This window comes from Lagopus leucura, unplaced genomic scaffold (assembly GCF_019238085.1).
Source record: "Lagopus leucura isolate 7727_CA_CO unplaced genomic scaffold, USGS_WTPT01 Super-Scaffold_100060, whole genome shotgun sequence".
Lineage (NCBI taxonomy): Eukaryota > Metazoa > Chordata > Aves > Galliformes > Phasianidae > Lagopus > Lagopus leucura.
Window position 1 is genome coordinate 113,802 of NW_024962306.1, and position 18,520 is coordinate 132,321.

Here is an 18,520-nt window from a genome sequence, read left to right on the forward strand (position 1 = left end):
TTGAGTTTGTTTGTCACCCTGTTTCTCATACCTCTCAACCACCCAGCACCGCAAACAAAAGGTGCCTGTGCTGTCAGAGTCAGGGGATGGCTCTAGCTGCAAATGCTTGGACTGTAGCCTGGGAGATGGGCTTCCTCTGTTGCATCAGCCAGCTTAGAGCTAATTCTAAAGCTAACAAGGAGCTGATCTCCTAAAGAGAATCAAAAGCAAGTAAATGCATGGGTCTCGATTTCCTATCACTTCATAGCAAAATGGCGAAGGGAATGCACCCTCTGATGGCAGAGTTGAGAGATATGTCCATGTTTGGGGAGGAGCTAGTGGAGAGATGTCTTCCCTTGGCTCTGATCGTGCTGTCAATTACACTGACTGAACACACAGTTTGCATCCCTAGGAGCCAGCCCTGGTTGCACGAGTCCTTTGGAGGGCACTGGGAGGTGTGGGGGGGTGTGATGTGCCTGGCTCTCCTCGGGGTACTGCCCCGCCAGCCACACGTGATGCTCCACTTGGGCTGAGCTCAGTGCAATTGGCACACTCCTTCACTTCTCCGCCAACCTACCTGGCTGATGGGACACTTTTCTCATGCTCAGTTTTTCTGACATACGATAGCATCGGCGTCTGAGCTGTTTCTGAATGTCTATTAACAGAACTGTTATTTTGCATACACCTGCTTTCACCAGGTGCAGTGATGTGCCTCTAAGCTGGCCAAGCTTTTCTTTGTGACTGACCCTTTTTTTCAGTGATTAATTACCAGTAGGCTTTTGGCAAAACTGGATTGAATAATCCTTCTCCCCAAACCCCTGCAAAGTTGCTGCTGTCAGAAAGGTTTCGGTTTCCGTGCTTGAGTTGTGTTTGACTCTACTCTGTGACGTTTGCTGCTGCCTTTTCTCTTCTTCCTCCCCTCTCCTCCATCGGCACAGCCAGTGCTGCCGTGCCATGCAGCGCTCAGTCTCCGTCTCTCTCCTCCGTTGTGTCTCATTCAGAGAGCAGGCTTAAGGGAGGGCACTGAGGAGAAAGCTAAGCCACCTCGGCACAGGGCTCCCGAGAGCGACACTGGCGATGAGGAACAGGACCAGGAGAAGGACTCAGTGTTTCTGAAGGACAACCACCTGGCCATCGAGCGCAAGTGCTCCAGCATCACGGTCAGTTCAACCTCCAGCTTGGAAGCAGAGGTGGACTTCACAGTGATCGGTGACTTCCATGGGACTGCCTTTGAGGACATCTCCCGGAGCCTGCCTGAGCTAGATAAAGACAAGAGTGAGATGGAAGATGAAGGCCTGGTTTCCTTCCAGCACACTGACAAAGTAGTTCCTGGATTGGAAGAGGATGGCAAAGCCAGGGAGAAGGTTGCCCAGCCCAGCCCAGCCATCTCCCAGCTAGAGGTACACAGGGAAGCCGTTCCTCCAACGTTGTCTTGGTGCTACCGTCTCTCCATGTTCTCTGTACTGGTGCCTGGCATTGCCTCATTGGTGTGCAGTCCCACGTCAGTTTGGAAGAGCATGCTAGCTTTCATACAGCCCTGGGTTTCTGTCCAATGTAACTGTTCTACTGTCATGCATGCTGTTGTCTGTCTTGCATGGTTCACTCAGTTTGGACAGGTGCATGGCACTGTCTTGTGTTTTGTGACTCTGATAACCAGGAAAGTCATCTTCACCTCTTCATGTGCTGTGTCTGGCTGCCTGCCCTGCCCCTTGCATCACTGCGGCACATCAGAAGCTGGAAGGGTGTGTTCTGTGTTATAACCACTGGCCCTGTCCCTGTGTTTTGCATGAAATTTGAGCGTGAAGAGAAATGTGCTGCTAACTAACCTGTTTGGTAGTGCCTGGTTGGGAGAGATTGACAAAGTAGCCTGCTGGAGCAGCCCCAAATGTCGTGGAGTGTTTATCAGCAGGGCTGAGGAAACTGCATGTGGCACAGAAGAAAACTGCAAGCAGAAGTGGAACATGTGCCTCTGAGAGAGGACAGTAGGGCCAACCCCACCACAAACAAAATTATCATGGCCTCTGTGCAGGCACAGGGTTTCCTGTGTGCTCGGCTCAGTCAGCGCTGGCTGCAGCTCCCAGCCCCGGCCAGGTGGGTGCTCCTGGAGCCCCCTGCAGCATGAGTCCTGCCCTGGATCCAGGAGAAAGCTGCAGAAGAAAGTGAGTTTTCTCTGAGCCAGGCCTTTTGTGGGGCACTGTGCAGCAGGCTGCTGGGCCACAGGCTTGGCTTATAGCCTCCATGGTGCTGTGTGACCAGTGCTGGGCAGGGAGCACAGCTGACTCAGAAATGCTGTGAACTTGCTGGAAATTTGTCTCCATTCTCCAAGTTAGCCTCCATTTGACAGGCAGTTGTCACCACAGATGTCAGGGACTGATGCAGTACACAGAAATACCTTAGGTCATAAGAGAGAGAGGTCTGTTGGGTCTCACATGCTCTGAAAACCAGTTTATCAGTGGTATCTGTGAACCTATCAAAAAAAGATTCCATAAAAGCCTGGAGATGGAGTACTGGGTCTAATTTAGAATATGTCAGTCATACAGGGTGCTTTGTGTGGTAGCCATTAGCCTAGGATAGTGGCCTGGGCTCTGCTCATTGTTCAGGTGAGGCTCAGCATGACACTTGCAGGATATCACATGCAGGTGTCACTTGCAGAAGATTCCAGGGGAACTGCTCATGCAGGCTGGTTCAGGAGGAGCACTGAAGTGTCCCCCATGCAGAGCTGTATCTCATTGCACCCTGGGAAGCAGGGTGGTTTGGAGCAGTGACTGACTTGCTGTGCTTTTTCTGCAGTCACCAGCCCCAAAAACAGATGCTTTAACAGTCAGCCTGGGGCCAGACACAAAGAAGACCGAAGATGCCTCCGCTGCCCACCAGATCAGCACCCCAGAAGCAGCCCAGGTGATGCAGCTGCGTCCATCCTCTCACGGCCCCTTCTCCCAATGGTTCTGCAGAGCCTCGGTTTAGCAAAACCTGTCTGCACGCAGCATTGCTGTGAGGGCCAGTGGCTGAGAGAGGCCACTGGGGTTCTATTCTTGCACTTGTCTTGCCAGAGTCCCCAAAACATCAAATCTTGTCCAAACATATCCTGAGTTTACTTTTTCATGCAGGCACCATTGAACCCAGCCTCTGCACCCAATTCCCTTACCCCATCTGCCATGTGACAGCACGTGGGGATTGTCTCCAGAGGGCGATGGGCCCATGTGTGTCGCTTGTCTGGCAGCAAGGATGTAAAGCACCGTGCCTGCAGATGTCACCCCTTCACAGGCACTTCCAAACTCATTGGCCTTCCTTTGCCTCTGGCAGGTGGAAGGAGGCATGCCTGGCAGCGGAGATGTATCAGCCTCTGTTCGTGCTGTCACCACAGAGACCACACCAACAACCTCAGTAAGTGGGACTGGCCCCTCGGGGTCCCACAGCTGCCACCATCCCACAGGGGCCTCCTACTGTGCGGAGGGAAACCAGAGTAGATCTGTTGCTGGGGTGGGGAGGGGACGTGAAGGCTCCAGGGTGACCTGCTCTGCTCACCTGTGTGTTGTGTTCAAGCTCACATGCCTGTGTGGTCTGCTTTCAGGATAATGCCACCAAGCCTGGGAAAGGGGCTGGTCCTACGTCAGAGCTTTGCTCCGTGTCACCGGTGAGTGAGCACTGGAGGGAGTCAACCCTGGGCTGGGGCTGGCAGTCAGGGCTGGGCAAGGTGGTCAGATCATCTCCCCACTGCAGAGAGAGCTTTTCTGTATGTCTGGGCTTGGGATAGTTATCACCAGACCTGGAATAGCAGGTACCCAGTTGGAAGCTGCAGCACCTTCTTCCTTGCTGTGCTCTCTATTGTGCAAGGCAGAAACATGCTAACATGCTCACCTTTGTAGCTCTGTGCCAGTGGAGAGGTACTGGAAGTTTAGGGCCTGGGGACTAGCTGCTTCTCTCTGTTGTGCAGATCAGCAGCAGCTCTGCTGGGAAGGAAGTGCTCACCAGCATATTCAGTGCCACTGCAGAAACCCTCTCCACTTCTACCACTACCCATGTTACCAAGGTAAGAGCATCTTCAAACAGAGCAGCTGGGGAGGGTCTGATGAAAGCCACTGGAATTTGAGGAAGGTGGATTCATGCTGTGCCTAGTACAGAGCAAGATGCCTTTCTCCTCCTTACAAGCTGAAAAAGTGTGTGCTGACCTGTTGGAGGTCATCAGCTGGCACAGTGCCCTGGCCCTGCTCAGCCTAGCTGTGCTACCCATCCCATTCAGCCAGATGCAACTGCAGGGGACTTCAGACAAGGATGGCCTGTGTTTGACAGGCATCAGGTGCTCATCACCTGCATACCATCCACATGGACCGTGCCCGAGTGCCATGCCCACCTGTGTGCCTTGGTATATTGGGAAGGAAGGGAGTCATTAGGTAGAGAAGGAACTCAGTGTTTCTGAAGCTCTGCCCTGAAGGCATCAGCAGGGATGGAAGTGACTGTAGTAGACTGCCACCAGTATGTGCGCCACTCCCTTGTCCACGTAACTGGTGTGTGTGAATCCAGACATACCTAGAGCCAGGGCCCAGATGCCCCCTGCCCAGAAATCCCACAGCACAGCTGCCAGGTAATTCACATCAGTGCCGGAGCACCTCACCTTATCTCAATTATGTCTGATTTATTACAGCTGGAGCAGCTTAAGTAGGGGGGGATAGATGACAGAAAATTAAGGAGGGGTAGTTGCATCAGTGGATCTCACCTATGGCCACTTCATTCCCAAATAAAGTACACATCAATGAAATAATCCAGCAAGAGATTTGAGTAAGCAAGAGAGGTGCTCAGTACCTGCTGCTGGCCCTTTTCCTTACGCATCTCACATTCGTGCTCCTGCCCACTTCTGCCCTACCTGTGTCATGCTAGCTCTAACCATGCACTACATCAGGCTTAGTGGGACATACAGGAAATAATGCAAGGAGATCCTAAGATTATGTTGGCATTGTCTCTTCTCTGGTGGGCAGCTATGTCTTCCAGAAACAACTTGCTGGGTGCCATTTGTCTCCTCTCCCTCACATGCAGGCATAGGCAGCACTCATGGCTTATGAGTTTTATTATCTGTCCTGTGACCACGTGCTGCAGGCAAGGCCTTGAATTAGGCTTTTTGCCCCAGAAACCTGTAGCCTGCAAGGTGTGGGGATGAGGCAGGTCCTGGGGGGTGCAAATGAGTGCTGTTTCTTCTTGTTGCACAGACTGTGAAAGGAGGATTTTCAGAGACCAGGATAGAGAAGCGCATAATTATCACGGGAGACGAAGATGTGGACCAGGACCAGGTAGGAGCAGTTGTCTGTGTCCCCAGGACCATGCGGTGGTGCTCACAGAAAACCCCAGTTCCATCTCAGAATGAGGGATGTCAGTCAGCATGCACTTGGCCTGTCAAATAGCAGGAATGTTTGGCTTTTATCAACCAAGAGCTCCCAGCCCAGCCCCCATCAGTACCTGCTGCAGAAATGAAGCAGCAGTAAAGATTGCATTTCAGCACAGAACCCAGCTATGAGCTCACCTTTTAATTTCCTTAAAATACATTTCCAGTTGCCTTTTCCCCATTGAAATTTTGTGAAGTGACCCAGGTTCTCCCTTTCTTTCCTGCACAGTCTCACTCAGGGTTGATGCACTCCAGGAAACCTTCTTTTGCATCTTACCTCCTTGACAGAGGAACAAAAAGCGACAAACTTCTGTAATGAAATATCAGATATTGGTACAGATCTCTCAGGTTGCAGGGTCATTTTCCTGGGACCTAATCCTTTAGAATTTGTTGCTTGAAAACAAAATTGAAGCTCTAAAGTATTTCAAAATGATCTTGAGCAAGCTCTAAAGTAATTCTTAAATTTTTTAGAACTATAGTAATAAATATAAGAAAACTATCTTAGGGTTTTTGTTTGTTTGTTTGTTTGTTTGTTTTTGTTTTTTTTAGTATAGTTTTTCTGCAGAGAATATCTGCTGTTCCTTTGCTTGGGTTTCAGTAGGGAGCTTGGGACATTGCACATCTCTACAGAAAGACAGCAAGTAAAAGGGGGAGCACATGGCCTCCCACTGCTGTATGAACTTGTGGTCAGTAGTGAGCTCCAGTCTTTTCTGCCAGGCCATTACATGTAGGTTGCATTTTGAATCTCTGCATCTGTGTCTGCTAGAATCCCATTCGACTCCAGCTGGCTGAGATCCACTGGCTGAGAGCAGTATTCATACCAGACTTCAGGAAAGTGGCAATGAATGCTTTCATCATTCTGGTTTCTAGGCACTGGCTTTAGCAATCAAAGAGGCAAAACTACAGCATCCTGACATGCTGGTAACCAAAGCTGTGGTATACAGAGAAACAGAACCTTTTCCAGAGGAAAGGGACAAGAAACCTCAGGTAGGTGGAGAAGTTATCAGGTGCAATTTATATTTGCTGTGTACAAGATGTATGTAACTGTACAAGTGCCACAGCATGTCCCTTTCTCCATATGGTGTGGAATAACACAGCGGAGTCCCTTGCAAAGGTTCTTCACTGGCCCAGTCCCCCATATGACTGCATAGGCAGAGCATGCATTTCCACACTGCACGGGCTTTGCTCACGTTCCTACTCAAAACGGCCGGGGCACATTTCCACAGCTGGCCATGACTGATGTTTGGGAGTGACTCCACCAACTGCATAGGAGTGGCAGCTCTTGGCCAGTGCTTCCAGTGTGACTGACTGCAGGCACGGCCATGTGGTTGTTAGAAAGCCAGCACCACAGTCACCAAAAGCAGTGCTGCAGATGTCCTGCTTGGCAAAGCAGTCAGAATCATTTGCATGTGAAGAGGAAGGACTTGCTTGTCCCCCTGTGCAGGGAGTGAGAAAAGTGATACCCATAATGAGAAGCCTGGCTGCAGGTTCTGCAAACGCATTCCCAGGATTTGCACCTTCCCACACAGGCCTCAAAGCAGACACAGCTCTACACGTCCTCTTTTCCAGAGCAAAGCTGGCTGGAGGAGTCCTGCCCCACTCTTACCCCCTTACTCTGACCCCTTTGCTCCCCCATAAGAGATTGCCTCAGCTCTTCTGCAGCGGAGCTGTGGCACAGCCCAAAACACTTTTGTATCAGAGCAGCTAAGAGGCAGAGGAGCATGCTGAAAAAGGGAAAGGAGGTTTGAAAGGCAGCTGCACTGCGTGTATGAGAAGCTCCTTAGCCTGCCAGACCGTAGGTGCATTTTGAGAGGCATCTTGGAAATGGATTTGGTGTTTATCTCCCTGAAGAGAGGTCTGTCTCTCTCTATGAAGATTTTGAAAGGCAACTTCTAAGCTTGGATAAGTAACTGGCTCTGTTGTACAATGGAAGGTCAGAGAGGCTGCTGCATCTGTCTACTCTCACCTCCTTTAGCACAATATGAAGAGCCCAGATGTTTCTGTATTTCTTAGGGAGCCACCTGATTTTAAGTGATGGCTTAAATAAAAGAAGCCTTTAGCAGTGATCCGCTGGTATCTCCTCAAACACCAACATCAGCTCAGTGGACTGAGAGGTCCAGCTAATGGCCAGAGGTTCTGGTAAAGAAATACAAACTGTGGCCTGGAGAGTTTGCAAGTTTACTGTCCACTGCTCTCAACAAACAGGAACCCTGTTATAGTCAGAAGGTTACTGCACCCCGTGACCAGTCATTTCCATTTGCCTTGTACAGGAATCCTGACCAACATGTTCATGAAGTCAGCATCAGTATTTGGACCCGGAGGACAGTGAAGAAGGAGCCTTCATGCTGGATTTGTCAGCAAAACATAGACATCCTGGCTGTAATGTTCATGGCTAGAGACAAAAAGTTTTTAAAAAAGGAATAGCAAATATATATATATATACATACGTACATATATATATATATATAAAAACAGGAAACAAAACGCATCCTTGCACTGCTGCTATATGCTGGAAATGAATAGCAAGCAACACACCAACAAAAAAAACAACCCTCTTTGCAGAAAAAAAATTGAAGAATTTACTGGATTGGTGATAAAATAAGATTTAAAAATCATAATAACAACAATAATACAATAAGCCACCATCTTGCATGTTACATTAAAGGATACACAATCATGAGTTCATTTGTTGCACATTGAATGAAACAAAAACTGCTTTGCAACAAAGCAAGAAATAAGCAAACTGAAATCAGACAAACACAAGCAGAAGCAAAACCATTCCCCACTCTGGAAAGAAGAGAGAAAAACATTGAGTTTATTACTTTAGAGTTATTTTCCAATTTGGAAGTGTGGTTTCACCCTTCTCCTCGTTCCATGCTGGTTCTTTTGCATCTTTTGTGGTTCTGTTAACTCTTCCCCGTCTGTTCCTTATCTTCTTCTCTGTGCACTTGTCTAACCTCTTGTTCTCTGAAGGTATTTAAGGATGGAGTTCAATTCAAACAGAGCAAATGACATGTATATGGTTTTTCATTTATAAAAATGCAGCCTGTAGGGGTTTCATATGGATGTGCATTTAAGTTATGTATATTATTATATATAACAAGGGGGAGGGGGGAGGGGAAGAATACTGAAATAATCAACAGTGCTGGTAAATATGATGACATTTTTAAATTATTAACTATTTGACTGTGGTTGTTGTACTTCGAGGCTCTTAGATCACAGTGGGACTCCTTGTCCTGCAAGAAGAGAACGGGGAAGGTATCAGCCACTGCTGTTTGGAGGGAGAAGGGGAGGGGGAGAGGTGGGAGCCATCCTGTTGACTGATCCACGTGGCAGCAAGAGCTCTGGGTTTGCTGTTTGGTATGGGTTGTTTGGAAGTGGTGAGTTGGAAGGGCGCAGAAAGAGGCTCATGCTGCTCCTGCAGCCCTGGGTAGGGTCATCTCCCTGGCCACCAACCAAAAGCATCAGAATCAGCTGGAAACAAGGTGACAGCTGCAGGGTTCATTGCTCCTGTCCGGCTCACTGAGCTGTGATGATAGTTGGGTTGTTTTGGATTGTTTCCAGTAATGGAGTTACTCGAGTTTTTTGAAGGGTTGAAGGCAGAGCAGTTGTTTGACCCCATTCCTGCTGCCCTGGGTGTGATGGAAGGGCTGCCTGAGGCACGGCGGGTTGGTGATGGTGCTGGAGGACGATGGCAGCTCTTCCCCAGCCTTGCCTCCAGGTGCTGCCCAAAGGCATAGAGTGAGGAGGTCGCATCAATGAAGAGCATCCCAAGTGTACAAGGCTGGGCGGCAGAGCCCAGGCCCTGCACGTAAGGAGGCACTTGTCAAGGTGGTGTCAGTGATGCTGCCTGCCCCACAGCCTGACAGCTTGGCCTTTGGAGACAGGCCTCCTCAGTGGCTGCCTTTGGAAGGGGATAGCAAGGCTAAGCCCAGGGCCTTGCACACTGTGAACCAGGTGGTTAGGGTAGACTTGGAACCAAAACCAGAAAGGAAAGGAAATAAACAGGTTTCTTTTTTTTTTTTTTTTATTTTAATTTCTATCTCCTGAAGAAACAAAAGGGGCCGCAATTCTGCACCATTCTGCCTTTAGTCTCCCACCCTTCACACAGACTGTGCCCAGAGACAGGTGTGGTTAACAAGTCCTGCCATGGATTTGAGGATGACAGTGAAAAGGAAGAGCCTGAGCCATTAGGGTGCTGTGGGCAGACCACACTCAGGTCTTCTGGTCTCTGGCAGCCTTGGTTTACCAGCTGCTTGTCATGATGTCCCCACGAAATCTGTTCTCCTTCAGGTTTATCAGTTTCCCCTGCAAGCATGGAAGACCTGAGCACAAGCTGCTTGCGCAGGGGACAACTGCTGGCTGATGCCAGTACTGTCACTTTCCTGAAGAGGTCGGTGGTGGTGGCAGCTCTCCCTCAGCTTCTGTTCGAGTGTGGTCACCTGCTTGTGACCTGCTGCTTTTAGAGATGAGACCCCCAAGCCAGAAAGAGTGAAGGCAGTTGCAAAGAGGCTGCTTTTCTCTTTGCTTTTTAAATGCACCCAAGCCAGCTGTCAGTAGCAGCTGCACTTTCAGAGACACCGGGTGGCAGAGGACCTGCTCTCAGTGTCTGTACAGGGCATCCAGCCCTTCTCGCCTATTAGCAATGGCCCGCACACTGCGCTTGTTGTTCTTTGGCATACCATGGCTCATACTCAGAGGAGCTCACATGGCCTTCATACCCCTTACAGCCACCCGCTGCTACTCTGAAGCTAAGATACCTGCTTTTGGCATCACCTTTTTGGCACAGTTATCAAAGGTTACTGCTCAAACTAGTGGCCTTATACAGTTAGAGCTGACTTGACTACTCTAGAGTGGACTCAGATGAGTTATGTTTGGAGTGAGTGGATCCCATTCTGTGGTTTCTGCAGCTTCTTTAAGGGTGACGATGTTTAAAAACTAAATTAGAAAAAAGCACCAACAAACAAATAGGATGAAACCAAACTGCTGAGCTGGGGCAGCTCAGCACCGCATGTTTTCTTCCAGAGGCCTTTCTGCTGAAAGCGGCGGGAGACATGAGTGCCTGTTTTTACCCAATCCCACAAATTTATTCCAAACCTGGCCTGCAATTGCATGAGTAATAATAACAGTAACAATAACAGCAATGTTTATATTTGAAAAGCACCTTACCAGCCAACTGCAGTGCTCTGTTGTTCCTTCACTAATTCCCCTTTTCCCTTTTTCTTCTTCTCCCCCCTCCAGTCATGCTCCTTTTCAGTGCTCGGTGGTGTATGCGTGTGTGCTCACTGTTCTTGTATTCAATAAAAGTGAAATAAATGTGTTTGAGGCTAAACTAGCTCTGCGGCCTTTTCAGACTCTTTCCCGCCAAAGAGAACGGGCAGACGGGGCGGGGGCTCCAGCCCGGGGCTGCATAGCAGGCTGTCCCCTGTAGGTGCTGTATGTAGCTGTTGGTTGGTGATGCTGCATGGCTGCCTGCCATGGGGTGTAGGGTTATCCTTTGGGGTTGGAGGTTGCCATTCAGTGTCAGCGTTAAGTGGGTCTCCATTTTTGCATTCTGTTTCCAAGTTACCCTTTTAGGTTACGGTTGGGTGTTAAGGGTTACCTTTTGGGATATGTTTAAGGGCTACAGCTTTGGGTTAGTATTAAGGGCTAGGGGTTACCCTTTTGGGAGATGGTTGAAGATTACCCTTTTTGGTTAGAATTAAGGAGCATGGGTTAATATTTTGGGTTGTGGATACAGTTACCCTTTTGCGTTAGGGTTACGCGTTAAGGTTTCTCCTCTCGTGTTAGGATGAAGGCTCACCCATTCGGGGTTAGGGCTAGCGGTTTGGGGGTTACCAGTTTTGATTAACAGTTACCCCTTATGTTAGGGTTAAGTATTTGAGTTATTGTTAAAGGTTACACTTTTGGTTCACGGCTAGGAGTTACGGAGCACCCTTTCGGGTTCCGGTTAAGGGTCACTCTTTCGCGTCGGTGTTTAATCGTTAAGGGTTACCCGTCGTTAAGGATTACTGCCGCGGGGGGCGACGCCTCTGGGGAGACCGGATGGGAGCAGAGGCACGACCGTCAGGGCGGCGCGGCGAGCAGCGGGGCTCCTCGGGCCGGGGGAGCAGCGCAGCTCGGGGACGACGCGGAGGCGGAGCGAGAAGCGGCCCGGAACGGCCGTGCGCGGCGCAGGGGGTGGCCCGGCGCAGTGCGGAGCACGGGCGGCGCGTTTCCGGCCCTCTCCGTCCGCGGCCGCGCGCCGCCGCTCCCGCTGGTCATGGCGGGGCCGCGGGCCGACCCCGAGCTGGCCAAGCGCCTCTTCTTCGAGGGCGCCGCCGTCGTCGTCCTGGGCGTGCCCGAAGGCACCGAGTTCGGCATCGACTGCAACAGCTGGACCGCGGGCCCCCGCTTCCGCGGCGTCAAGATGGTCCCGCCGGGCGTTCACTTCGTGCACTGCAGCGCGGCCCGGAGCGGCGGCGGCGCTGAGACGGGGCCGCGCGCGGGGCGCTTCCTCTGCCTGCGGCCGCGCCAGGTGCGCGCGCTGCGCTGGGAGCCGGGCAGCGAGGAGCTGCGGGAGGCCGCGCTGGAAGAGGAGGAAGCGCTCGGGCGGGACCTGCGGGAGATGGACGCGTTCCTCGGGCCGTACCCCTACGAGACCCTGAAGAAGTGGATCTCCCTCAGCGGCTTCGTCGGCGAAGCGGCGGTGGAGCGGCTGCGGCCGGAGAGCGGGCAGATCTCCGCCTTCTCGGAGGTGCTGCCGGTGCGGGCGGGGCGGCACGGCCGGGACCGCGCGGGGCAGAAGCTGCCCCCGTACGACGCGGGCTGCGGGAGTTACGCCGAGGGCATGGCGCGGCTGCCCGAGATGCGGCCGAGAGCGGGCACCGAGATCCGCTTCACCGAGCTGCCGCGGCAGACGTACCCCGACGGCGCCAGCCCGGAGGAGATCACCAGGCACAGCATGGACCTCAGCTACGCGCTGGAGAAGGTGATCGCGCGGAGCTACGCTGGCCGGCCGCAGGAGCTGCTGGGTGAGTGCGCGGCAGGAGAGCCCCGCGCGGAGCTCCGGCCGTGCCGTGCCGTGCCGGGGGCGGGCGGGAGGGTGCTGCCCGGGGCGCCGGTCGGCTCTACGGGACAGGGCGCCGTGTTGCGGCGCGGAGGGGCCGGGAGCACGGCTGGGCTGCAGAGCGAGCTTTTGTTTTTCGCGTCGTCCGTCGTGTTATACGATTCATTCTTTGTCGGAATTACTGCGCACACGAGTGCAGCGCTCACTCCCTCCTGTGTTCCCATCCCTGCGGCTCGGGGCCGGTGTCTGCACGGCCCGGCACGGAGGATGCACGCTTGCAGAGCGCCGGCAGTGTCTGTGGGATCTGCGCACCGTTGAGGGCTGCAGAAGCGCTCCGGTAGCTCCGCACGCTGAGTGCCGGCAGCGCCGCTCTGCAGAGCTGGTAGTCACAATTAAAAGCCCTGCCCGGTTATGTTGTGCTTTCTCTCCAGATGGGAGAAGAGCAGAGCATTAGGGAATAATCAGTGTTGGCAGCATCGATTGCCGTTTGCAGAATAGCTCAGAGGACAGAATGTTGTTTGTATGCCTGAGCTAAACCTACAGTTTGTGCAGTCATCTACAGAGCTTTTTAGAGGATGTGTGCTTTGGTTGTACTTCAGTTTATGTGTTTTGTTTTATTTTTTTTAATACGTGCAGCTGAGTTGCAGTTTGCTTTTATCTGCTTCCTGATTGGGAATGTATATGATGCATTTGAGCACTGGAAAAGGCTGTTAAACATCCTATGCCGTTCTGAAGAGGCCATTGCAAAGTATCAAGAGCTTTATGCCAATCTCATCTTCGTCCTGTATCACCAGCTGAATGAAATCCCGTCTGATTTCTTTGTGGACATCGTCTCCCAGGACAACTTTCTGACCAGCACCTTGCAGGTACGGCTGTGCTATCTCTTGAACAGAGCAGAGGGCGTGCAAGGCATTGAAACAAATTCAAAGAGAAGCTGCAGGAGGAAGTAAGCTGCTGTTGAGTCTGCCAGAGATAGGGAAGCCTGTGTCCTCTGAGGACACATACGTTTCCTTTTACTTTTTCCTGATGTTGCGCACACAGAAATGCCCTCGCTCGTCATCTATGAGCTTGATCTGCTATAATGCTTTGCCTTTAGCAGATCAAGCATTTGAAGCACTGTGGACTGGAGTTAGTCCACATGCACGTACCAGTGAAGTGAGGCAATGAGAGATGAGACTATCAAAGGCTATTCTGCAGCACAGAACGAGGACTGTGTCTTCCTTATTATGTTTTCCTTGAAAATAGTACTGAAAGTGATCTGGTACATTTGCACGGGTTTGGAGTTTTGGAGTGGCACAACTGACGTGACTGTGTGGAACCAGCATGAATCCTAAAAGTGATTTGGGCTTTCAGCAGTGAAGCTGAACATCTCTGAGAGGGGCTGAGCATGTGCAAAATGATGTCTGTTGATCATTTTTTTCCCTTCCAAATACCATTCATTTAAAAATATGTAGCTTGGCGTAAAAGAGTGCTGATGGTTTTCGTAGAATCATAGAATCATAGAATGGCCTGGGTTGCAAAGGACCACAACACTCATCCAGTTCCAGCCCCCTGCTGTGTGCAGGTTGCCAACCAGCAGACCAGGCTGCCCAGAGCCACATCCAGCCTGGCCTTGAATGCCTGCAGGGATGGGGCATCCACAGCCTCCTTGGGCAACCTGTTCCAGTGCCTCGCCACCATCAGAGTGAGAGACTTCTTCCTAATATCCAATCTAAACTCCCTTGTCTCGCTTTAAATCCATTTCCCCTTGTCCTGTCACCATCCACCCTCGTAAACAGCCGGTCCCCCTCCTGTTTATCTGCTCCCTTCAAGCACTGGAAGGCCACCATGAGGTCCCCCCGCAGCCTTCTCTTCTCCGAGCTCAACAAGCCCAGTTCCCTCAACCTTTCCTCACAGCAGAGCTGCTCCAGCCCTCTGCTCATCTCAGTGCCTCCTCTGGACCCGCTCCCAGAGCTCCACGTCCTTCCTGTGCTGGGGGCCCCAGGCCTGGACGCAGCGCTGCAGATGGGGCTCACAAGAGCCGAGCAGAGGGGGACGATCATCTCCCTCTCCTGCTGGCTGCCCCTTTTTCATGCAGCCCAGAACACAGCTGGCCTTGCGGACTGTGAGCGCACACTGCTGCCTCATGTCCAGCTTCTCGCTTTTGGTCAGCCTGAAAGGTGTGCTCAGTGTCCACAGAAGTTGCAGTGAATCCTTATTGAGCTGAAGGCATAGATGGCATTTAAGAAGCCTTTCTGCTCCTGCCAGCTGTATGCAAAAGTGAAGATTTCCTGAAATTGTAGAATCACTCAGGATGGAAAAGACCCTAATGATCATCAAGATCTTGTTCATAGGGCATTTGTGGTTTCCTACCTGCAGAAACACACTGCTTGTGCTGAGACAGGTGTGGGCAAATCTGTACTTGAGCAGTAGTGAAACTAGTTACTCCCAGTCACTGTAACTGCTAGCAGATCAGCAGTAGACTGAAACTTTAAGGAAAACGTGATTTTAAAAATAAAAAACCATAAGCAAATATGCCAGTAAATCCCAGCAACAGAAGCTCAATCCCAGCAGAAGCAGCTGTGTGCCTGGAGTGTCAGAGGTGTTCAATATAAGTGAGCAGTGCCTTCCCTTTCTCAGGGAATGGCCCCATTTCTCTGCTGGGCACTCCGGGTTCTTGCTGTGCTCCTCTTTGTTTTTTGAGGTGTTTGTTTTTAACTTGCTGGATGAAGTGATATGAGAAGCATTGCTTTAATCAAGCAATTGATTTTATTTGCCCCCACTGAAATTTTTAAGAATTTAGGTGCATAAAAGTCTTTATTATTATTTTTATTGTTTTATTTTCTTTTACCATTCCTTTAGATGACTGGAAAATCTGCTTCTATCTACAGCACACTCACAGAGCAACTCATTCACTAACCCTGTGAAATGAGAGCAGCACAAAGAATGCAGCAGCCAGCTGTTCCTTCCATGCAGTGGGAGTTCTGCAAGCACTCTGTCTTGCTGGTTATCCTCCCAGTTCAGGGGCACCTGAGTCTTTTGTGCCCTTGGATTTCATCTGCATTTGTTTTCTATGTTGGCTGATGAAGCGGATGCCCTTAGCGTGGCTGTGTTGCCTTCAGTGATTGCTGTTAGCCCCTGGCAGCAGTTACCACTTTTCTGGTAGGAAAGAAGAAATTTGCCTTTCGGTCAAACAGAGCCTCTCCTGTGAGGGGTTCTGCAGTTCTTAGCTCCTGTGGGTTTCCCCTGATGTGCTGAAATAGTGCAGGGGACCTCTGGGACTTTTAGCACTGGATATGTGCAGGTGGACTGCAAGTGTGCAGTGGGATGGAGTGGAATGCATGGTCCGAGCATTCAGCTTTGAGTTCAGCAGTTCTGTTCTGGGGAATTTGATTTAAGGCAGGACAGAATGCTGTGTCCTTCATTGAATATCAGGACAGTATGCTGTGTCCTTCATTGAATATGCAACCCTGACAGTGTTTAAAGGGGGAAAAAAAAAAAGATAGATGAAATAAATAGGTGTTGGTGATACTGTATTACAGAACTGCTTTGGGAGGTTTCATGATCCATCCATCCAGCTGTGAAAACCCATGGGTGTAGCCACCTGTTGGCTTTGCCAGCTCATGCTGTGAAGCTGCCCACACGGCAGGTGAATTCTGTGCTTTTCTTTCCCTCCTGCTCACACAGGGATCTTTTACTCACAGCTGAGCATATTTTGGAATTCTGTAATACGTGTCTAATCGCATGTATGCTGCTACTTCAAACAAAGTTATGGCCGTAATGTTTGTAGCGCCAGCTGGAGGCGGGATGGCTGTAGGATGAGAGGGGAATGTGGGATGAGAGTGCAGGCTCTGCTTAGGCCGGCCCAAACAGGTCTGGTTCCCCGGAAGTCTCATCCTTTCCTGGTGAACCTATCTTGCAGCGTTCCCTGCCGCATCCTGTTGATGATGCACAGCATGTGCCACAAACCTCACTGACATCTGCTTTGTTCTTTCAGGTGTTTTTTTCCTACACGTGCAATGCTGCAGTTGATGGGGCCTTACGGAAAAAGGCTGAAAAATTCAAAGCTCACCTAACGAAGAAGTTTAAGTGGGACTTTGACGCAGAGCCTGACGACTGTGTTCCGGTGGTGGTAGAGCTTCCTGAGGGTGTGCTCACAGACTAAGCCAGGTGCTCGCATAGAAACAAGCAGCTTTTTAAAAATCACTTTCACTCCACACCTTTCTTAACTTTTCCAGCTTCCAAGTCATTTTCTCTTGCTGCTCTAAAGACAGATATGGAAAAACCAGAAGGATTCCTCACCACGTGAGAAGACTGGAACTGTTGGAGCTGTTTGAACACAGCCACATGGCTTTGGACACCTTGTTTTTCTTCTAGCCCTTCTGCGATAACTTCTCATTCTGTACTGAGCAGCTCCTTGCTCTGGTCTTATCTGTCTGGCTGGAGGTGATGCATCTCACACCTGAAGCCTGTGCTGCTCCTGTTTGATGCCTCTGGAGTGAGGAGGGTAAGCTCACATGACTGGTTATAGCCTTCTGCAGCCTGAACCCAGGCTCTGAATGGAGAACTTCTACTCTTCCTAGGCTCAAATTACAGGAATGTAGCCAGAAGCATTACAAAACTGTGCCAGATCCTTAGCTGCTTAATTATGATTTATTGCTATGTTGTGGAGGAGTGCTCAAAGCTGCAACAGAATTCATCCCATTTTATACCACTAATACTGAAATATCTTTTCCTCTAATTCTGTTGAAACCTTTTGTACTTACTGCTGACACTCTGTTTAGCATGAAATAAAAGAATGTTAACAGTTTGATAACATTCATTACTGGACAATAGTCACCCAGGTTTTGAAGCAGATGAGAACTAGCTTGAGGTGTGTGTCAGACTTTTACATGAACTGTACCCTTCTGTTTTGTTGTAATCAGAAACCTTTCACAAAAGATGGTCTCTTCTTTCTCCCCATCTTCCCTAAGGTGGGTTGTAGGAAAACTCTGTGGGGCTCTTTAGGCCTGCAGTCCGCTCATTAACCTTCTCCTCTGGTAGACTTCTTCAAATGTTTGTCTGTGTGCATATTGAACAAGATAACACTGCTTGTCAGTCTTTTGTAGTTAAAATAAATCTTCTTATCTTGGTCTTGTCTACAGAAAACATCTGTACAATTTTGTTATTTTATATATATATATATATATATTATATAGCTGAAGTTTATGGTGCTGTGTGGCTGGCCTGTCTGTTTGGGATGTCCAGTGTCCCCAAAAGTAACATCACAGTGCTTTCTGTTACATCTAAGTTCAACTCATAATGAGCAGTACCTGGCAGGCACAAATGCAGCATGTTCTGGGGAGTATGTGGTGGTGTGTTTCCAAATCATCAGTAACCTACTGCAGGAATCAGCTGCCAGAAGCCCTCATGTTGCTGCCTTCATGCTGTTTCTTCACTTTCTTCAAGGGCTTTAAACTCCCTTACTCTGGTGTCTTGGTTTGTCCGTTTTCAACAGGCTGAGTACTGAACATGAGCCCTTAGGAGAGGTCCCTGCAGTTTGGTGAGTGTTGTGTTCTTAACTTTATCTTTACATGCTTTCTTGGCCTTAACATCCTTGAGATCTTTTACACTCTCGTCGTCTTGCTCTTTGCTTGCCTACATCCACAGGCAGTGCTGTCTTTGCAGTTGCCATTTGGACAAATTGTAGCGGGCGTTCCCAGATTTGATGAAAGGTGCCTGTTTGGTTTGTTGGCTCTTTGCACCAACTCCATGACTGATTCTGTTGCTTTAGAGCATAACACCAGTTACTGATGTAACTAAGCAGCACAGGTAGTGTGGAGACTGGGGACCGTCCTGTCTGGAAGGTGAAAAGATGAATAGTGCTTGGTGCTTGTCCTGGCTGAAAACCAGTTTGGCCCAACAGTGTCAATGCTTTGCAGACTCGTGGCAGTGCTCCTGCTTCTTGGATGGATAGGTTACTTTCAGTGTGTCTTTGGAAGTTAATCATCAGGTTTTGTTTTTGAGATTTAACAGGTGTAGCAGCCAGATTCCCATAATAAACCGCAGTTTTAACAACCGAGAACAGAAAATGTAATTATTGTTCCATCATGCTTTTGGTGAGGTTGTAATAGATGTCTCTAATTAGACCCACAAAGGAG

General features: G+C 50.0%; 2 protein-coding genes across 9 annotated transcripts in view; both read left to right on the top strand.

Moving 5' to 3' along the window:
- Window positions 1–10,688, top strand: part of EPB41L1 (erythrocyte membrane protein band 4.1 like 1) — a 68,679-nt gene extending 57,991 nt beyond the window's left edge. For 6 of the 7 annotated variants that reach the window (XM_042886608.1, XM_042886611.1, XM_042886612.1 and 3 more), the window contains 8 exons: window positions 981–1,379; window positions 2,770–2,877; window positions 3,283–3,363; window positions 3,551–3,613; window positions 3,914–4,009; window positions 5,181–5,261; window positions 6,224–6,340; window positions 7,624–10,688. In XM_042886608.1, the coding sequence (XP_042742542.1) occupies window positions 981–1,379; window positions 2,770–2,877; window positions 3,283–3,363; window positions 3,551–3,613; window positions 3,914–4,009; window positions 5,181–5,261; window positions 6,224–6,340; window positions 7,624–7,632 (954 nt within the window). In that variant the 3' untranslated portion in view covers window positions 7,633–10,688. The remainder of the gene's footprint in view (window positions 1–980; window positions 1,380–2,769; window positions 2,878–3,282; window positions 3,364–3,550; window positions 3,614–3,913; window positions 4,010–5,180; window positions 5,262–6,223; window positions 6,341–7,623) is intronic. The other variant, XM_042886615.1, reaches the window with a different exon arrangement.
- Window positions 10,689–11,615: 927 nt separating this feature from the next.
- On the top strand, window positions 11,616–17,523 carry AAR2 (AAR2 splicing factor). Of its 2 annotated transcripts, XM_042886653.1 has the most exons (4): window positions 11,616–12,366; window positions 13,038–13,267; window positions 16,378–16,550; window positions 16,651–17,523. In XM_042886653.1, the coding sequence occupies exons 1-3, from the start codon at window positions 11,616–11,618 to the stop codon at window positions 16,543–16,545; spliced, it is 1,149 nt and encodes a 382-aa protein (XP_042742587.1). In that variant the 3' UTR covers window positions 16,546–16,550; window positions 16,651–17,523. The 2 variants fall into 2 exon arrangements, with proteins under 2 accessions (XP_042742587.1, XP_042742586.1); XM_042886652.1 differs by having other exon boundaries at window positions 16,378–17,523.
- Window positions 17,524–18,520: the final 997 nt, after the last annotated feature.